We start from the raw sequence: 19750 nt of genomic DNA, 5'->3' as shown, positions 1-19750 counted from the left end.
TTATGTATGTGTAACTGGCTTGGATGCGTGTCTGTATGAAATATACTATTTTTTTTAAAGAGTAGGCCTACTTCATCTTTTGTGTATAAACATTCTTAAGGTTCCAGACATGTAAATTGAAGCACTTACACAGGGTACGCGCACGCACACGCACACGCACACGCACACGCACGCACACACACACACACACACACACACACACACACACACACACACACACACACACACACACACACACACACACACACACAATTGGATGGCACTTTTATTAATTTTACCCTTGTTTTACTGTTTCAAAATCCAGTTGACATCTTACCATACCGAGGAGATAATTTACAACAAAAAAATAGATTTTAGGTTTGAGTCTTCATATTTCTAGGTAATGCTCTAGTAGTGTAAATGTTCAACCCGGTATCACGCAAAAGCGTGAAATAGATATGTTGGTCCACCTCGCAAGGCGTGTTCAGTGCCACGCTTTGCCTGACCAAAGCGTGAGGAGAAGACGCTTTCTTCCGCTCATCTAAATGAATGGAGGACAAACGGTCCGAAGGGCTGTTTGTCCGACTTTTCAAAAAGGAGGCGCATTAGGCCGACGGTTCAATTTGCCGAATAGGCCTACTGTCGTCTAGTTTTTCTCGGATCGGAGGGTAGGAGAGCGGGACCACTACTGGGCCCGCCTAAGTTAAACAAAGAACACTCAATCCGTGGTTTACTGGTTGCAAAGCTGATTAGTTTAATTCTGGTTGTACAATACAAAATATGTTCTCTCTAAACAGGTTCGAATAAAGTGCGGCGGGTTACAACGCAGCGCTGAGTTCCGTGGCGGATGACCTCTCCTTGCGTAGGATGGCCGTGTAAATCGGGCCGAGCCGAAGCTGGCGTGTGCTTCTTAGGGTGAAATCACACTAGGCCATCTGGCCATCAAATCTGCCAGTGTGAGTGTGGCCAGTCTGGCCAGGCCGGGCCAATTTGGCCACTTGGGAGAGGTGTGCTGCTACGGCACGGGCCGCTACGGTACAGATGCTAATAAGCCGACACGCGCTTATTAGCAGGCTTTTAATACAATTCATGTTGGCCAACAAGCACTAGGGCTTTGACTTTTGCCCAAAAATCATAATCGAAGTTTGTTTGTTTAATATTCGAATATTAATAATATTTTGACCATTAAATGCCTTCAGTAAGACCTATATGGTATACAACCTGAGTTGTATATGTTTAGTCCAGAGGGCAGGGTTTCAGTCAACGTCAAATTCATACTTCGCAGTCACGTGACTACCATGGCTACCTGGAGGGCAACAAACGCCAATCAAATGGCGACGAACAGCGGCCAACAAGGGGAATTGCAGTTTCCAATACGACAATCGATCAACTATTACAATTTTACACCATAAATGTTCAAATAAGATATCAAGATAAGATAAAAAATACTCGGATTTTTTTTCTCTACACGCAGCACCCGCTGATGAGGTCATTTCTTTGAATTTGGCAACGTCTCGTCCCGACTTGGGAGTTTGGAGATATTTACATTTATGTTATAGAGAATCCGTCACCTTATGCCGCACAAAAAAGGAAAGCCTACAAAAGCACGGATAGCTAACTTTTAGTAAACTTTTTTTCAAAAGTGGGTGGGTTAACAACATTGTCGTATGGGAGGTGAAAAACAGGAATATCTTCATAATCAAAGCTAAGGTGAGTGAGTAGGCTACTCTCTAGCTACCCGTAAAACGATAAACAAATAGTTATTTTTCTGAATCAAATAACTTAAGTAGCTCGTTTATTGACTAATTAATGTGGTAGCGTCCACACAAGTGCTATACCTCCATTCATTTAGATGAGCGGAAGAAAGCGTCTACTCCTCACGCTTTGGTCAGGCAAAGCGTGACACTGAACACGTCTTGCGAGGTCGACCAACGTATCTATTTCACGCTTTGGCGTGATACCGGGTTGAAATTTTAATAGATTGCAATACAAAATGTAACCATGATACATTTACAATGCAATACTGCCCCATAGAGGCTAACCTCCGCCAATGCATTTTTGGTCCAAATTGTAGTTATTCTAGTCCAGAATAATTTTCCTAGTAAAAGGAAAAATCATGAAACATAAGAAATGATAACTATTGATTTTAAATCGGGGACAATATAAAACATAAATTGAATGAATGTTTTGATGTTGAAACAAGATTTATGTTACAACATAGGACTAAAACATAGCTTAACCAGGAAATGTTCCAAAATGTTAAAGAAAAGAGACAATCTTGTGGATAATGTACCTTCTTGACTTAAAAGAGAATAGAAACATCCTCATTATTTTTGACTCAAATGGTTCAAGTGCTGACACCTCTGCAGATAGAGTCAAGGCTGTTTCATGGGGACCAAAGTGATGAGGCAAACACTTTTTATGCTATTCTTGCTTTTGCGTCGTCTCTAACTTCCCCCTTATGGCTCAGATTGCCCTGATAACACAAACCCTAACCACTAGACTCAAGATTTTAATGATTATGAGATTATTATGGGATCTTTGAAGATGCCCAGTCACCCAGTGTTTATCGTTTTCATCCTAATAAGGTATTGGCCCTGCTCATTGCTCAACTTCCACTTTTGCGATGATATGTATCACTCATATAGGCTGGGTTGTGTGTTCCTGTGAACAGACTCCAGTCCTGGACTCCACTGAGACAACACTGAGGTCGAGATGCTCAACATGGGGGCTGTGCTGCTGTTACTAATTGGTTTTACTGATGGTGAGACTTTTATGGAATAACAACTGTTTTAAATCTTTATGCATTTTATCTCACTTAGTCAGCTATAGTTTTAAGTTATAGGTTTAAACATAAGTTGTTGCTTTTCACCATTTAATGGGTTAAACCAATGTATATTTTATCCCACGTTAATTCTGGATAAATTGAGTCCATTTATTGTTTAATATCATTAATCATTACTCTGCCATCTGCTTTTTGACTTCCCCACAATGTAACTTCTCCTTTGTTATTGCAAAACACAAAAGTATTACCACATATTATCTAGTCCATTCATGGTAGAGTAGGGTATTTTCATGACAATAATAGGGAAATAATGTAAATCCAATCCAAAATGTAATGAAATATTAAATGTTTGAACCTTCAACATCTATGAGTATAACGTCCCTCTCTGCAATGACACCCATTGTATTCTAAATGTCCATCCCTCTTACAGTAATAAGACAGTTATTACAGTAATAGTGAGTGGTGGACTGTGAATCTCAGTGAGATATATCTCTTGTATGGTTTTATTCTCCTCTGTAAACCTCCAGGTGTGACGACCGTCTGCGACGCCACACAGCCAGACATCACGACCCAGTGCTTCGGCTCTCTGGGAGGAACCGTGGAGGTCCAGCTGCCTACTAAGACCTCACAAGATGATACCTTCAGACTGAAGAAGAACAATGTCGCGACTTTATCAGAATGGCATCAGACAAACATGCGATATTCATTTAATGTCAGTACTGGAATATTTACTATAAAGGACATCGACAGGACAGACAATGGTGAATACTCAATGCAAGTACATAACACAACTGGAAAGCTAGTAGCATCTACAAAATGTTATTTAACCATTCAAGGTGAGTAACTATATCTTATTTCAGTAGTAGTTATTTAACCAGGGTTACAGATGAGAGGGAAACAGCCGGTTTAGCTGCTGTTTCCCTCTCATCATTAAGGATTCATCAAGGTCATAAAGGATAATTTAAACCTTAACCTCTGACTTCATGGCTCTTATAGAAACACTGTTGGCTCTTAGGCTCCATGTTAATATTATTGTTAATGTCACACACACATTATTATATATATATATATATATATATATATATATATAAATTCATGCCGTTTTGCTCTACTTTAGGCCTACTTTTGAAGTGCTTAGGGTGAAAATGCTGTTTATTCTGCTTCTGCCCAATTTGTGTATGTCGGCATAAAATATGTTGAGTACAGTAGGCTAAATACTAGTTAGTCTGGGAGTATGGAGCAGGCGGGTTCAAGAGGTGCTTCTAATTATAATTGTATGAAGTTAAGTTTCTATGAGTGAATAACAGAAGGTTTCCGTTCAGTCAAACTGTGAGACTCACCTCCTCAGTCGGTTTCCCTTAGCCCCGGTCTCCTCTCCCCTCCTGTCCCGGGAGTGTCTGTCCTGGGGACAGCAGAGGGTGTCCTGCTCTGCCGGGGGGGACGGACTCCACTACAGCTGGAGTCTAGACGGACTCCCGCTGAACGACACGCGTCTCCCCTCCGGACCCAGTAGCGCTAGTGACGTCACTCTGGAGCCGGGCCGGTCGGGACTGCTCACCTGCTCGGTCCACAACATCATGAGCAACGCCACGGCCAACATCACCTTGTCTGTGTGTGACGGTGAGTGACAAACACAACGAGGGAAATTAGTAAATGGAGCTTGGATTCAGTAGCATTTGATTCATCACGTGACCGATCATCATTGTCTCTCATAAGGTGCGTTTCCATCCCCCTGATTTTATGCGAGCTTTGAAGTATTGAATCAGTAAACGGGGATGGAAACACCAAAATTCGCATAAAAATCCTCTAATTCGCAAAAAGGTTTATCCGCTCGCTTGAGGTGTTTTTTGGGAAATGCGAAAGAGAGTAAATTCACAAAATGGGAGATGGAAACAAACTTTTCGAAACAGCTGTGACGTAGCGAACTTTGAACACACAGGACTGACAGTTTCCGATTTCCGCATAACGACCGGCCATGGCAACCCTGCCGACATCAACGTGTAACGTCATCACCCTATTCACATGAGGGCTGTGTTGTCTGGAGCCTCGTGCTCCTGGTAGGGTAGTGGTCTCAGGTGAGGGGGCAGACTAAGAATGGTTCAAAAACCTCAATGAATAACATAAGAAGAGGAGATGTGACCCGGCCCGGAGGAAGCCCGGGGCCCCCGTCTGGAGCCAGGCCCAGACGGAGGGCTCGATGGCGAGCGCCTGGTGGCCGGGTTTGCCACGGAGCCCGGTCAGGCACAGCCCGAACAAACTACGTGGCACCCCCCCTCTCTTCATCCCATGGGCCCACCACCTGTGGGAAGACCCGTTGGGGTCGGGTGCGCAGCCACATGGGTGGCAGCGAAGGTCAGGGGTCTCGACGGACCAGACCCGGGCGGCAGAAGCTGGCTCTGGGGACGTGGAACGTCACCTCGCTGTGGGGAAAGGAACCGGAGCTTGTGAGGGAGGTGGAGCGCTATCAGTCAGATCTGGTGGGGCTTACCTCCACGCACAGTCTCAGCTCTGGTACCGTACTCCTGGATAAGGGTTGGATTCTATTCTTCTCCGGAGTTGCAGAGGGCGTGAGGCGCCGGGCGGGTGTGGGGATGCTCATAAATCCCCGGCTGAGCGCCGCGGTGTTGGAGTTTACCCCGGTAGACGAGAGGGTCGCCTCCCTACGCCTAAGGGTTGTAGGGGGGAAACTCTGACTGTTGTTTGTGCGTATGCAGTGCGCACCTAACAGCAGTTCAGAGTACTCAGCCTTCTTGGAGACCCTGAATGGAGTCCTGTATGGGGCTCCAGTGGTGGGGAGGAACGGGCTCCCTGATCTAAACCCGAGCGGTCGTTTGTTATTGGACTTCTGTGCTATTCATGGATTATCCATAACGAACACCATGTTCGAACATAAGGGTGCTCATAAGTGTACCTGGTACCAGAGTACCCTAGGCCGAAGATCGATGATCGATTTCGTGATCGTGTCATCTGATCTGAGGCCGCATGTTTTGGGCACTCGGGTTAAGAGAGGGGCGGATCTGTCAACCGACCACCATCTGGTGGTGAGTTGGATCAGGGAATGGGGGAAATTTCCTGATAGACCTGGTAAGCCCAAACGAGTAGTGCGGGTGAATTGGGAACGTCTGGAGGAGGCGGCCGTCCTAGGTATCTTCAACTCACACCTCCGGCAGAGTTTTCTGGCATTCCTGTGGAGGTTAGGGGCATTGAGCCGGAGTGGGCGGTGTTCAAAACCTCCATTGCTGAGGCTGCGGTGGCTAGCTGTGGCCTCAGGGTCTTAGGCTCCTCAAGGGGCGGTAATCCTCGGACACCGTGGTGGACACCGGTGGTCAGGGAAGCCGTCCGATTGAAGAAGGAGGCCTTCCGGGATATGATATCCTGGAGGACACCTGACTCGGTTGCAGGGTACCGACAGGCCCGAAGGGCTGCAGCTGCTGCCGTGTCGGAGGCTAAGCAGCGGGTGTGGGAGAAGTTCGGAGAGGTCATGGAGAAGGACTTTCGGTCGGCACCAAAGTGTTTCTGGAAGACTATCCGGCACCTCAGGAGGGGGAAACGGGGAACCATCCAAGCTGTGTACAGTAAGGATGGGACTCTGTTGACCTCAACTGAGGAGGTCGTCGGACGTTGGAAGGAACACTTTGAGGAACTCCTGAATCCGAATAACACACCCTCTATGTTGGAGGCAGAGCTCGAGGATGATGGTGTTTCGTCGTCAATTTCCCTGGTGGAGGTCACTGAGGTAGTCAAACATCTCTGCAGTGGCAAAGCCCCAGGGATTGATGAGATCCAGCCAGAAATGCTAAAGGCTCTGGGTGTTGAGGGGCTGTCATGGTTGACACGCCTATTCAACATCGCGTGGGAGTCGGGTACAGTGTCAAAGGAGTGGCAAACCGGGGTGATGGTTCCCCTGTTCAAAAAGGGGGACCAGAGAGTGTGTGCCAATTTCCGGGGTATCACACTTCTCAGCCTCCCTGGTAAAGTCTACTCCAAGGTGCTGGAAAGGAGGGTTCGGCCGATCGTCGAACCTCCGATTGAAGAGGAACAATGCGGTTTTCGCCCCGGACGTGGAACTACAGACCAGCTCTTCACTCTCGCAAGGATCCTGGAGGGGGCCTGGGAGTATGCCCATCCGGTCTACATGTGTTCTGGAGAAGGCGTATGACCGGGTCCCCCGGGAGAAACTGTGGGAGGTGCTGCGGGAGTATGGGGTAAGGGGGTCTATCCTCAGGGCCATCCAATCCCTGTACTCCCAAAGCGAGAGCTGTGTTCGTGTCCTCGGCAGTCAGTTTCGTTCTCAGTGGGTGCTGGTCTCCGCCAGGGCTGCGCCTTGTCAACAATCCTGTTTGTGATATACATGGACAGGATATCGAGGCGTAGTCATGGTGGGGAGGGGTTGCAGTTCGGCGGTCTGAGGATCTCGTCACTGCTTTTTGCAGATGATGTGGTCCTCATTGGATCATCGGCCTGTGACCTTCAGCACTCACTGGATCGGCTGGCGGCCGAGTGTGAAGCGGCTGGGATGAGGATCAGCACCGCTAAATCTGAGGCCATGACTCTTAGCAGGAAACCGGTGGATTGCTTACTCCGGGTAGGAAATGAGTCCTTAGCCCAAGTGAAGGAGTTCAAGTACCTCGGGGCCTTGTTCGCGAGTGAGGGTACTATGGAGCGTGAGATTGGCCGGAGAATCGGAGCAGCGGGGGCGGTATTGCGTTTCGCTTTACCGCACCGTTGTTACGAAAAGAGAGCTGAGTCGCAAGGCAAAGCTCTCGATCTACCGGTCGATCTTCGTTCCCATCCTCACCTATGGTCATGAGGGTTGGGTGATGACCGAAAGGACGAGATCGCGGGTACAAGCGGCCGAGATGGGTTTTCTCAGAAGGGTGGCTGGCGTCTCCCTTAGGGATAGGGTGAGAAGCTCAGCCATCTGTGAGGAACTCGGATTAGAGCCGCTGCTCCTTTACTTAGAAAGGAGTCAGCTGAGGTGGTTCGGGCATCTGGTAAGGATGCCCAATGGGCGCCTTCCTTGGGAGGTGTTTCAGGCACGTCCAGTGGGGAGGAGACCTCGGGGAAGACCCAGGACTAGGTGGAGAGATTATATCTCAACACTGGCCTGGGAACGCCTCGGGATCCCCCCGTCAGAGCTGGTCAATGTGGCCCGGGAAAGGGAAGTCTGGGGCCCCCTGCTTGAGCTGCTCCCCCCGCGACCCGACCCCGGATAAGCGGACGAAGATGAGATGAGATGAGATGTGTAGTCTCATAAGGCCGCTCCGTCTCTCATCTCGGCTAAGACGAGACTTGACCCGGGTTGCCTCTCCTCTTATTGCATCTGAATGACGGACAGCAGTCGTGGCGCTCCTCCCTAACCCCAACACACACACACACACACACACACACACACACACACACACACACACCAGGGATTGAAATTAACAATTTCAAGTCAGGTCCAAACAAATTTGCATATTCAATACATTCGTCATACGGCGCTGCACAGTTCCACAACCATTACTGTCAACATCCGGCCCCCTTCTTCTTCTACGCCTCTCTTGCTGATCTGCGACTGTCAACATCCGGGATAATATACCGGTAACTAACAGCTCTCAAGGCTCACGCATTCGGCGTGAGACACACGCAATTCGGAAGAAGACGATGGGTGTGTCGCATAGACGTCGTCCTCGTCTTGCCGTCCCTCCCCGCTCTGTGATTGGTTCCCCATCTCAGGGGAAAATCGGATCCATGGAATCCAGGCTGCCTCGCAGCGCGAAATGAAATCGCGCGCAAGGCAGCATGGCTATAGCCAGGCTATTTCAGAGGCGGGACACGTTCAGAATTCCATTCATAAATTAACAGACGTGACTGTGACGTGAATTGTCTGGCTGGCTGAAATTTGAGAGGGGTTCGGGAAGTATCCATGCTAAGATTTGTGTAACAAACGAGAGAGAGGTATGATCAGTTAAGCATGACGAAAGAGAAGTGTATGGAAGTAATTCTGTGCCATCGGATTTTGAAAATAAAAAGCAATTGAATTCTAAGCACTGAACATTTATGCATTGAAATAAGGTATCTGGATTTGAATTTCAACGTAATCAACGTCCCCAGTTGTTTTTGAGTTTTTGACGTTGAATCTTTGATTTTTAATTTTTAACATTGAAAAATAAAGCTGAATAGGAGTTCCATTCAAATCCAAACACGTTATTTCAATGCATAATTATTCAGTGCTTAGAGTTCAATGGCTTTTTATTTTCAAAATCCGATGGCACAGTTTTACTTCCCTGGAAGTGACTCAAACATTTTGTGGTTAAGAGGGCGTATCGGTTTCCACCATAGGTTTCTACAGGAAAAAATCTTTGTGGGGGTGGGGGTATCTAGAGCGGTATGGAAGCGCGCAATAATTTGCAGAGCCAGAATTCTGAGAATTTTGTCATCATTTCAGATTTCTCAGAATTTTCTAAAGCGCTACTACTAGCAAACTAATTATAGTGTGAGTGGAGAGAATTTCCTTAAATTAACCTTTAATGCTAGATTTGCATGAACGCTATTGTGTGAATTAGTTTGGTTCTCTTTCATGGAAGCCGGAAGTGGGAGATTCCTGGGGCTTGCCCCATGAATTCAACCCATGCACACGCTCACACGCCACACTTCGAATTTCTCACGCAGAGAAATTACCAGGATAGCGCCCACCAACTTGCAACGCTATTAAACAGTGGAACAGGTAGGAATCAAATGTGTTTCCCGTACGTAGGGTAGGCCTAACCATACGTCCTCTTTTGCCCGGACATGCCCTCTTTTTGAGACAACCTACTTACAGTAAAAATCTATTCTGATGGAAAAAAATGTGTATGAAAAACACTTTTCTTATCTATTGTTACTATTATATTGTTCAAAATGTACACATTTATTTAAAAAATATATAGCGTATAAAAAGTGGTTGGTAAAAAAGATGAGTGTCTGGTAGATTTGTAAATCTACCTGCCACAATGGCTGGTGGGCAAAAAAGTTAATTTCCATCCCTGACACACACACACACACACACACACACACACACACACACACACACACACACACACACACACACACACACACACACACACACACACACACACACACACACACACACACACACACACACACACACACTTTCCCTGTTCGTGCTGCTGCCACAGGCGAGGCTCAGCATCTTATGGGGGACGGAACCCCAACAGGACGCATCGATACTGTCGTGCGTAATTACCTGTGCTGCGTGAGCTTGTCTTAATACATACGACCAATTACGACCAATGAAGCTGAGGATGGCGTCTCCTCTTTCCACTCCTCCCTGCACGTGCACGGCGGAGCAGGCCCACGCCAGAGGCCCCGAGCTCATCTGCAGTTAGCCGGGGTGGGAGAGGAGGATTGCAGTGCGGGGATCCAGTAAACACCCGGGAAACTTCAGAGATCACAGGAAGACAGTAGCAGAGGATAGGAACACAAATTGTGTGTGTGTGTGTGTGTGTGTGCGTGCTCTCCGCTCAACTAAGGCTCAGTGCTGGCTCCCAGGGACTGCTCAGCGGCCCGCGGTTCCTCTCTGTGGCTACAAGGGGGTTGTTTGGTGCTTGTAAATTGGGCCAGCCTGCCGAGAGCTGGTGTTATTCTAGGAAAGTGTCTGTTGGTTTTTTTATCTTCCTCTTCTTTTTCACAGTATTGCTCGCTCAGTGGCTCTCCCTCGTTTCCTCCCGTAACCGTTTGCATGTTTCTGTCTATATATTGATACCTCACCCCCCCCCCCCCCCCCCCCCCCCACGGTGACAAGGAGACGATTGACCTTTTCGTGTGTGTGTGTGTGTAATTATACGTCCTGATCGTAACAGTGTTCTAGTCAGAGGATAAGTAAGTAGACATAGGCCAGTTCCTCTATATTTTGTGTGACCCATACACTGCAAGGCATTTAAATGTTGGGCGTCTCCAGATATAATCCACTCCTAAATTAAAGCAGCGCTGATTTGCTGACATTGATTATTGCACACTCACTCACACAGGTAATTCCAATTATTTTTTTCATTACGTACACTCCAACATTCTATCAATCTTCTATCTCTCCAGTCTACCTCTGTCCCTCTCACATGCTCACTTTAACGTTTTTTGCCTAAACATCAGGAGATGATACTCTGGGACTCGCAAACGTGCAGAAGGAAAAACGTATTTATTTAGAGTGTAATCTATGCTAGCTGGTGTTTTCACACAGGAATGCGTTCGGTAGAGCAAATGGCAGGCTACGGGAAGGCATAGCCCATCTCAATGATTTATGACCAATGTGCTCCAGTGCTGGCTTTCCTCTCCCCTTTCCTGGTGCACGCACACGCACACACGCACGCAGAGTCATGGACATATACCAGACTCCTGTAGGTTTGGCCTACTTGCTCTACAGAAAGCCAGCTACGCTCTGTTGCACCAGACGCCTTCACACACAACCTCATTAATCACTGGGAGGCCCAATCACAACACACCTCTGCCTCATTTACCCCGCCCCTTTCCCTAAGAAACCAATCAAACCTAAAGGATCAAACACTGGTGCATCATCAATCTATATATGACTTACCTCATCATGACACAATTTGTCTGTGTAGTCTTAAGAAGGAATTGCGTCATGTTGTGGAATTTAGTTTCTGTAGTGCTGGCCTATATAGACAAGATCAAATATGAATGTTTTTGATCAAAACCGCTTTGATATCGGGACTATTATTGGAAGACTTGCTAACACAAAATATTTATATGCCGTCATTCTTTATAAACAATCATGATAATATTTCATCATAACGTGGACATATTGACAAATATGGTAAAGGCAAATAATAGAACAGATAGAACAGTCTGGTCAGTTCAGAAAAGGATATCACTTTACTTTAATGCAACCTTAAAGGTCCCGTGACATGCTATTTTATGTATTCTTTAATATAGGTATTAGTGGGCAACTAACACAGTATTCAAAGACGTTCCCGAAATTCAGCCGTGGTGCAGAGTTACAGCCACTCCGAATCCAGTCGCACATTGAGCTTCCCCCAAATTCACATCAATCTGAAGTCGACTGAACCGCGCGCTGCCTGCTGCCGGCTGCCCGCTGCCGGGCGATGGCGCCTCGCGGCAACCGGCGGCAAGTCGCAGTTCATGTACTTCAGCCAGTCAAAGCCAAAGTTCCTTTCCCCCAATTCCTTCTCAACCATGGCTCAGATAACCCCCACGACAGTGTCGTTGTGGAAATACAAGAGACGTCAAAGAACCGACAAGAAACACTTGCGTTACAGTGTGTGTATTCACACACACACACACACACACACACACACACACACACACATGTGGCGCTCGCACGGTCGAGTCTCATTGGCGGGCCAACGTCTCTGGGCGGGCCAGGCAGAGTAAGGGGAGGAGCTGAGATTCCTGATGACGTCATGAATACAGACATTCCAAATCAGAGCGCTTGAGCCTCCGTTTTTTCAAAGGCGAGCAGAACAGCTAGTGCTCGTTTTACACCGAACACAAGTTTTAGCCACTGGGGGACCATAGGCAGGCTAGGGGAACTCATATTTATGTTAGAAAACCTCATAAAGTGAGATTTTCATGTCATGGGACCTTTAAAACTGGAAAGAAATGTGTCTCTGTGTGTGTGTGTTGTTATTTTCTTCCCCCTGCACCAGGTTCCATTTGCTACCTGCACATTTTTGCATCTTTCAAATTTGTTCAGGGGGTGGAGCCAGGTATGGTTTACTTTCGGCCTCCTCTAACCCCTCTCTTCCCTGTCCTGCAGGCCAGTGGGTGAAGGTGGAGACGGAGGTCCTGTCCTACCCAGGCCAGACGGTGAACCTGCGCTGTTCCTTCAATGAGGCCTCCGGCATCGTGCTAACTCAGGTTCGGCACAAACACGCAGACATACACACATGCGCATACTAAGGCACACTAAAGAAAAACAAAGTACGCAGGGTGGCATGCATACATATAAGAACACACGTATGCACACACATGCATGTGCACACACAGGCCTGCATCTACAGACAAACACACACACAGGCATACATATTCAGACAGACACAGAGCTGGTCTGTACAATGTTACTTATTGTAACAGTGTACAAAATGGAAGAAAAAAAGAACACATTTCATGCCTAAATGGCGTCGCTCAAAGTAGCTCAATCTGTCAGAACAGCCCCAGCCACAATGACTTCTCGCCCAAGAGGAAATCATTACCGAACCATCCTGAAATCAAACGCCACGATGAACTTATGGATCGGAGGATTCTGAATTGGCTTGTATTTATTATTTTGTACGATGTTTGTAGTCAATGTGGTAATTATCCAGATGTTTTTTTCCAGGGACTCAGGGGACCATACTCAAGCACTACTCTTTTTCGTTGAGCAGACACATGCAATAAAAAAGAAAAGCCATTCATTACTTTTGGTTGCATTTAACATAATTTCATCCGTGCACTAAATCACATGTGGTTTGGCACATTTAGACTAAATGGCTCATTTCAGTTCACAAACCATGATGCCAAACATCTAGTTTTGGGGTGGGGGCTTCATATGACAGATGTCGGTTACACTGCAGGTTTTAACTTTAAGGAGGGCAAAGTTATCTACCTAGCAACTGCCAGTGTGTCCTTTGTTGTGACGAATCATAAATGACGTTGTCATTTGTGTAATTTGTTAACATCTTCATTATATTGTCAAAGCGTGCTTAGAGGATTATGTAAAGAAGAGTGAAATAATGCATGTCTGTGAACAAGTTCCTTCCAAACCTTAGATTTACATATAAGAAATCCGGTATGTTCTCACAAATGGGAAATTAATATTTCATGTTTTCACATGCAACTTTTTCATGAATTATTCAGTTCTAATTGACAATATCGTGATTTGCCAACATAAAGAAATCCTGTTAATCTCCCTCTGGTTATCGTGTGCATAAATCGCTCCCAAATCGACCGGGCTCTGCAATTTCACCCTTAAACCAAAATCCCCCTAATGGCTTAATTTGTCCTAGAGATCGATGGCTCGGCCACCCCTCAAACTCTGCCCCCCCTACCTTCAACCTCCCCCCAGGTGACTTGGATCTACGAGCCTGTTGAGGGCGAGAGGGTCAACATCGCCGTCCTCCACCCCGTCTTCGGCACCCACTTCCCGGAGGTGCCGCAGAAGGGGCGGGTCGCCTTCCTCACCGACTCCCTGACCAACCCCTCCATCCAGATCAGCAACGTGAAGATGAGCGACGCGGGGAAGTACATCTGCAAGTTCGCCATCTACCCCAGCGGCGAGGTGCTGGGCACCACCTCCCTCATCATGCTAGGTAGGGGGGGGGGGGCGTGTGTGTGTGTGTGTCCAAGCATAATGGAAAGGTTGATTTTGGCGTGCCTGCGTGCGCAAAGCTCAAGGGACTGTGTTTGAGGATATATATGTAAATGTAAAAAAATGGCCTGCTCTAGCTTCCCCCCATTCCCCCTGGAATGGCTGACGGGTTAAAAGCACCTCCGGTCAGGTCTTAATTTATGTTATAAGTGGTATTTTCAGATCGATTGGGTTCTTGTTCATGCAATCGATTCATGGCTCTAACCTTGGCCCATCACCAGTGGTGGTGGTGACCATTCTGCTCCCCCTCTCCTCCACCAACCGTCACTATCAACACTCCCTTTATGTCTCTCTCCCTCTCCTTCTGTGTCCCTGTCTCTTTCTGTCCCTCTGTCTCTCTCTTTCCTGGTCTCTCTCTCTATCCCTCAACCTCTCTCTCTCTCTGTCTCTCTTCCTGCTTTGCCCCCCCCCCCTGCCTCTCCTCTCTCCCTTGCCCAACTCTCTCCCTGGATCCCCGCGTCCTGCCTCCCCTCCCTCCGCCCTCCCTCCTTTATCTCTCCCCCTGGCTTCCCTTCCCTCAGGCAGGGTATTGATCTAGCTGCTTGTCATGTCCGCTGTCAGCCCCTGTCCTGCCTGCTCTCCTCTGATCTTACACAAGAGTACTGAGGGGAAGATTGTGTATGGCTTGCTCAGGGTGAGGAGAGTGCACACACGCAATCCAACACACACACACACACACACACACACACACACACACACACACACACACACACACACACACACACACACACACACACACACACACACACACACACACACACACACACACACACACACACACACCTCTACGGACGTAAACCCAAGTAAAATCAAACACCACTACAAACGTACCGAAAGGTGTGTATTAGGGGTGCAACGGATCACAAAGCTCACGGTTCGGATCGGGTCACGGTTTTTGAGTCACGGGTCGGATCATTTTCGGATCAACAACAATAATAAAGATAACAAGACAAATGTGACTTTAAATAAAATCTTCAACTGTGTAAAAACAAAATAAAGTGAAAAATTAGGTAATAATCCTGCGTCCTTTAAGCATGGTCAATATTAAAAAAATGTGCAATCTGAGGCATTATTCCTTCTTTTTAGCATGGATAGGATAGTAAATAATCCCTAACCCTGGATTTACAATTCAGGATGTTTGCTTTGCCTGGGGAGAGTTTAGAGTCTACACTCTCCCAAGGCAATGCAGACATCCTTATCTTCATTTTTTTAGTTTGGTAGCGAAATACAGTTTCTGTGGTGTTTTATTTGGCATTTTGTAAATCCATTGATTTCGGTTGGGAGACTCATTGCTCATGGCAAGAGGGGTTGGTTGTAGTCTTTTCGCTCGGTCCTAGCCCTACTGTTGATATGGCGAACCGAGCGAAAAGACTACAGCCAAACCTAAACACGTCCCGTTCCGGTTCCGGTTTACGTTTCAATGGGATTTACGGAACGCCAAATAAAACACAACATAAACTGTATTTCGCTACGATACTTGATGATGTTGTTAATACCGGAATTGTCCTCTAAACGCTGATCACGCACAACGCACAACTTTTTATCAGCCGATCCGCTGATCACTTGCGTCCCGAACCGTGATGGTTGATCCGTACGGATCACGGGAAACCCGTGAACCGTTGCAGCCTGTCTATGGTTGCAGCACTGTATGTCTACAAGTGTGCATGTCTGTCATGGCGTGTGTGATGGGGGTAGGCGTAGGACATTACATAATGATTTAGCGTTCTGAATTTGGGTGATGCACAGGGCCAGTGGTGGCGATTGTTAATCAATGCTGGCAATGGGAGGGAGAGAGTGAAGGGAGATTTAGAGCGTCAGTGTGCTGTCTGCGCTAGTGTCTGTGCGAACACATGGATGCTCTCTTCCACACCTTCTTGTGCGTGGGTGAATGGGATCGTGCTGCGCGGCAACTTTTTGCATCTTTTGGTGTGAACGCAGGGTCAGACCTCACAAGAAGATACCTTCAGACTGAGGGAAAAACAGAGTCACGATTTTATTAGACCGCTATCAGACAAACATTCGATATTCATTTAATGTCAGGACCGGAATATTTACTATAAAGGACATCGACAGGAAAGACAATGGTGAATACTCAATGGAAGTACATAATGCAGCTGGAAAGCTAGTAGCATTTACGAAATGTTATTTAACCATTCAAGGTGAGTAACTATATCTTATTTCAGTAGTAGTTATTTAACCAGGGTTACAGATGAGAGGGAAACAGCCGGGTTTAGCTGCTGTTTCCCTCTCATCATCATTAAGGATTCATCAAGGTCATAAAGGATAATTTAAACATTAACCTCAGACTTCATGGCTCTTATAGAAACCCTGTTGGCTCTCAGGCTCCATGTTAATATTATAGTTAATGTCACACACACATATATATATATATATATATGTATATATATATATATATATATATATTCATGCCGAATTTGCTCTACTTTACTTTTGAAGTGCTTAGGGTGAAAATGCTGTTTATTCTGCTTCTGCCCAATTTGTGTATGTCGGCATAAAATATGTTAAGTACAGTAGGCTAAATACTAGTTAGTCTGGGAGTATGAGCAGGCGGGTTCAAGAGGTGGATGCTTCTAATTATAATTGTATGAAGTTAAGTTTCTATGAGTGAATAACAGCAAAAGGTTTCTGTTCAGTCAAACTGTGAGACTCACCTCCTCGGTCGGTTTCCCTTAGCCCCGGTCTCCTCTCCCCTCCTGTCCCGGGAGTGTCTGTCCCGGGGACAGCAGAGGGTGTCCTGCTCTGCCGGGGGGGACGGACTCCACTACAGCTGGAGTCTAGACGGACTCCCGCTGAACGACACGCGTCTCCCCCCCGGACCCGGTAACGCTAGTGACGTCACTCTGGAGCCGGGCCGGTCGGGACTGGTCACCTGCTCGGTCCGCAACAACGTGAGCCACGCCGCAGCTAGCATCACCTTGTCTGTGTGTGAGGGTGAGTGACAACACAACGAGGGGAATGAATGAATGGAGCTTGGATTCAGTAGCAGTTGATTCATCACGTGACCGATCACCATTGTCTCTCATAGGGTTCATTTATGTGACCTGCGCATCTAATGGAACAAATATATCACAGTGGGTGCAAAGAGACAACAATACCTTATGCTCTGAGACAGCTGTGGCATTCAACTTCAATATAATGGGTAAGCAGACCAATATATATTTATATATACATATATGATATCCATATGAATTCAGGGTAGGGTATTTTCAAGACAATAATAGGGAAATAATGTAAATCAAATGCAAAATGTAATGCAATATTAAATGTTTGAACCTTCAACATCTATGAGTATAACGTCCCTCTCTGCAATGACACCCATTGTATTCAAAATGTCCATCCCTCTTACAGTAATAAGTTATTACAGTAATAGTGAGTGGTGGTGGGCTGTGAATCTCATTGAGATATATGGTTTTATTCTTCTCTGTAAACCTCCAGGTGTGAAGACCTTCTGCGACGCCACACAGCCAGACATCACAACCCAGTGCTTTGGCTCTCTGGGGGGAACCGTTGAGGTCCAGCTGCCTACTAAGACCTCACGATATTACTACTTCAGACTGAAGAAGAACAATATCACGATTTTATCAGAACGCATTCAGACAAACATTCGATATTCATTTAATGTCAGTACTGGAATATTTACTATAAAGGACATCGACAGGACAGACAATGGTGAATACTCATTGGAAGTACATCATATATTTGGATTGGAATTAGGAAATACAAAATATTATTTAACCATTCAAGGTGAGTAACTATATCTTATTTCAGTAGTAGTTATTTAACCAGGGTTACAGATGAGAGGGAAACAGCCGGTTTAGCTGCTGTTTCCCTCTCATCATCATTAAAGGATTCATCAAGGTCATAAAGGATAATTTAAACATTAACCTCAGACTTCATGGCTCTTATAGAAACACTGTTGGCTCTCAGGCTCCATGTTAATATTATTGTTAATGTCACACACGCATATTTATATATATATATATATATATATTTTTTTTTTTCATGGCGTTTTGCTCTACTTTACTTTTGAAGTGCTTAGGGTGAAGAAAATGCTGTTTATTCTGCTTCTTCCCAATTTGTGTATGTCGGCATAGAATTTGTTAAGTACAGTAGGCTAAATACAAGTTAGTCTGGGAGTATGAGCAGGCGGGTTCAAGAGGTGGATGCTTCTAATTATAATTGTATGAAGTTAAGTTTCTATGAGTGAATAACAGCAAAAGGTTTCCGTTCAGTCAAACTGTGAGACTCACCTCCTCAGTCGGTTTCCCTTAGCCCCGGTCTCCTCTCCCCTCCTGTCCCGGGAGTGTCTGTCCCGGGGACAGAGGGTGTCCTGCTCTGCCGGGGGGGACGGACTCCACTACAGCTGGAGTCTAGACGGACTCCCGCTGAACGACACGCGTCTCCCCTCCGGACCCAGTAGCGCTAGTGACGTCACTCTGGAGCCGGGCCGTCGGGACTGCTCACCTGCTCGGTCCACAACATCATGAGCAACGCCACGGCCAACATCACCTTGTCTGTGTGTGACGGTGAGTGACAAACACAACGAGGGAAATTAGTAAATTTCGCTTGGATTCAGTAGCATTTGATTCATCACGTGACCGATCATCATTGTCTCTCATAGGGTTCATTTATGTGAACTGCGCATCTAATGGAACACATATATCACAGTGGGTGCACAGAGACAACAATACCTTTTTCAGCCAGTCGGAAGCTATAGGCGTCAATATGAATGGAAAGTAGATCTATATATTTATATATGCATATATGATATCCATATGTATTCATAAATGTTTGTCCTCTGTGCCATACTTGTCTTTGTGACAGGGCTCGTCCCGTTCATCGTTCGTCCTCTGACGGTGGTGCTGCTGCTCCTAGCAGCATTGGGAGTCTACTGGGCCCTAAAGAAGAAGAAAACCTCCAGCCCTCGAGGTACCAAGTGTCTCTTTGGGTCAACTGTTCAACGCAAGCTTTACTTCCCGTGCGGTTTTCTCATTTTCTAATGTTCTGTTTGTTCAGACATCGCGCTGTCCTCCATGGCGGTAGATGATGATGTGCCGTACGTTAACGTCTCCGGGGCGACCGGGAGGTCAGGGGGAGAGTGAGGTGGAGTACGGGGCGGTCAGGGTGGCTCCAGGCCCCAGGCGGACGCGGGAGACCAATGTGGGCGAGCTAGTGCGCGCTCAGCCCCGGAGGACGGAGGCCCTGAGAGCTGTCACCACCCAGAAGGACGCGTAGACAGCGCTTTAGCCAGAGAGCCATCAGCCAACTGATATTAGACCTGCCAGGGACACTTCTCTCCCTGCATCTCAAAGGCCACTTCGTTTGAAAATGTGAATGTTTATTCGGCCGTGGTTATGTTCATATTTATGTTCATAAAGCCGTTCACATGTAGTTTAAAACCGTGTAGTAGTCAAATCTCCACTCTTATTTTTATTATTAATAGTATCTATTTTTTCCTCTGTTGTTGTCCACGGTGGCTTCCTGGGTCAAGGATAGAAACTGATCCAATCAAATAAGTGTGATAGCTTGATCTCTGAAAGCAGTATTCTGCATGTGTAACTCATAACATATAACTACTATTTTCTTTATACTATACTGAA

General features: G+C 46.5%; 2 protein-coding genes across 3 annotated transcripts in view; both read left to right on the top strand.

The window, feature by feature from the left end:
* Nucleotides 1-2742, top strand: part of LOC130390243 (uncharacterized) — a 15099-nt gene extending 12357 nt beyond the window's left edge. The window contains exon 11 of the mRNA XM_056600082.1: nucleotides 2654-2742. Coding sequence (XP_056456057.1) covers nucleotides 2654-2687 — 34 coding nt within the window. The 3' untranslated portion in view covers nucleotides 2688-2742. The remainder of the gene's footprint in view (nucleotides 1-2653) is intronic.
* Nucleotides 2655-19750, top strand: LOC130390245 (neural cell adhesion molecule L1-like). 2 transcript variants are annotated; one of them, XM_056600085.1, is made up of 11 exons: nucleotides 2655-2743; nucleotides 3292-3600; nucleotides 4127-4384; nucleotides 12540-12640; nucleotides 13827-14070; nucleotides 16824-16946; nucleotides 16977-17081; nucleotides 17176-17289; nucleotides 17586-17662; nucleotides 18975-19079; nucleotides 19167-19750. In XM_056600085.1, exons 1-10 carry the CDS (start codon nucleotides 2695-2697, stop codon nucleotides 19002-19004), a joined length of 1410 nt encoding a protein of 469 aa, XP_056456060.1. In that variant the 5' UTR covers nucleotides 2655-2694; the 3' UTR covers nucleotides 19005-19079; nucleotides 19167-19750. The 2 variants fall into 2 exon arrangements, with proteins under 2 accessions (XP_056456060.1, XP_056456061.1); XM_056600086.1 differs by lacking the exons at nucleotides 17586-17662; nucleotides 18975-19079; nucleotides 19167-19750 and having other exon boundaries at nucleotides 16824-17038; nucleotides 17176-17281.

Source organism: Gadus chalcogrammus, chromosome 10 (genome assembly GCF_026213295.1).
Source record: "Gadus chalcogrammus isolate NIFS_2021 chromosome 10, NIFS_Gcha_1.0, whole genome shotgun sequence".
Lineage (NCBI taxonomy): Eukaryota > Metazoa > Chordata > Actinopteri > Gadiformes > Gadidae > Gadus > Gadus chalcogrammus.
Note: the sequence above shows the minus strand (reverse complement) of the source record. Positions and strands in the feature narration are given on the sequence as shown.

Excerpts from the sequence above, each read along its gene's own strand:
- LOC130390245 (XM_056600085.1), top strand. The coding sequence starts at position 2,695 with ATGCTCAACATGGGGGCTGTGCTGCTGTTACTAATTGGTTTTACTGAT. Across the intron at positions 2,744-3,291 it reads ACTAATTGGTTTTACTGATG|GTGTGACGACCGTCTGCGAC; the intron begins GTGAGACTTTTA and ends GTAAACCTCCAG. Across the intron at positions 17,290-17,585 it reads ATTCAACTTCAATATAATGG|GTGTGAAGACCTTCTGCGAC; the intron begins GTAAGCAGACCA and ends GTAAACCTCCAG.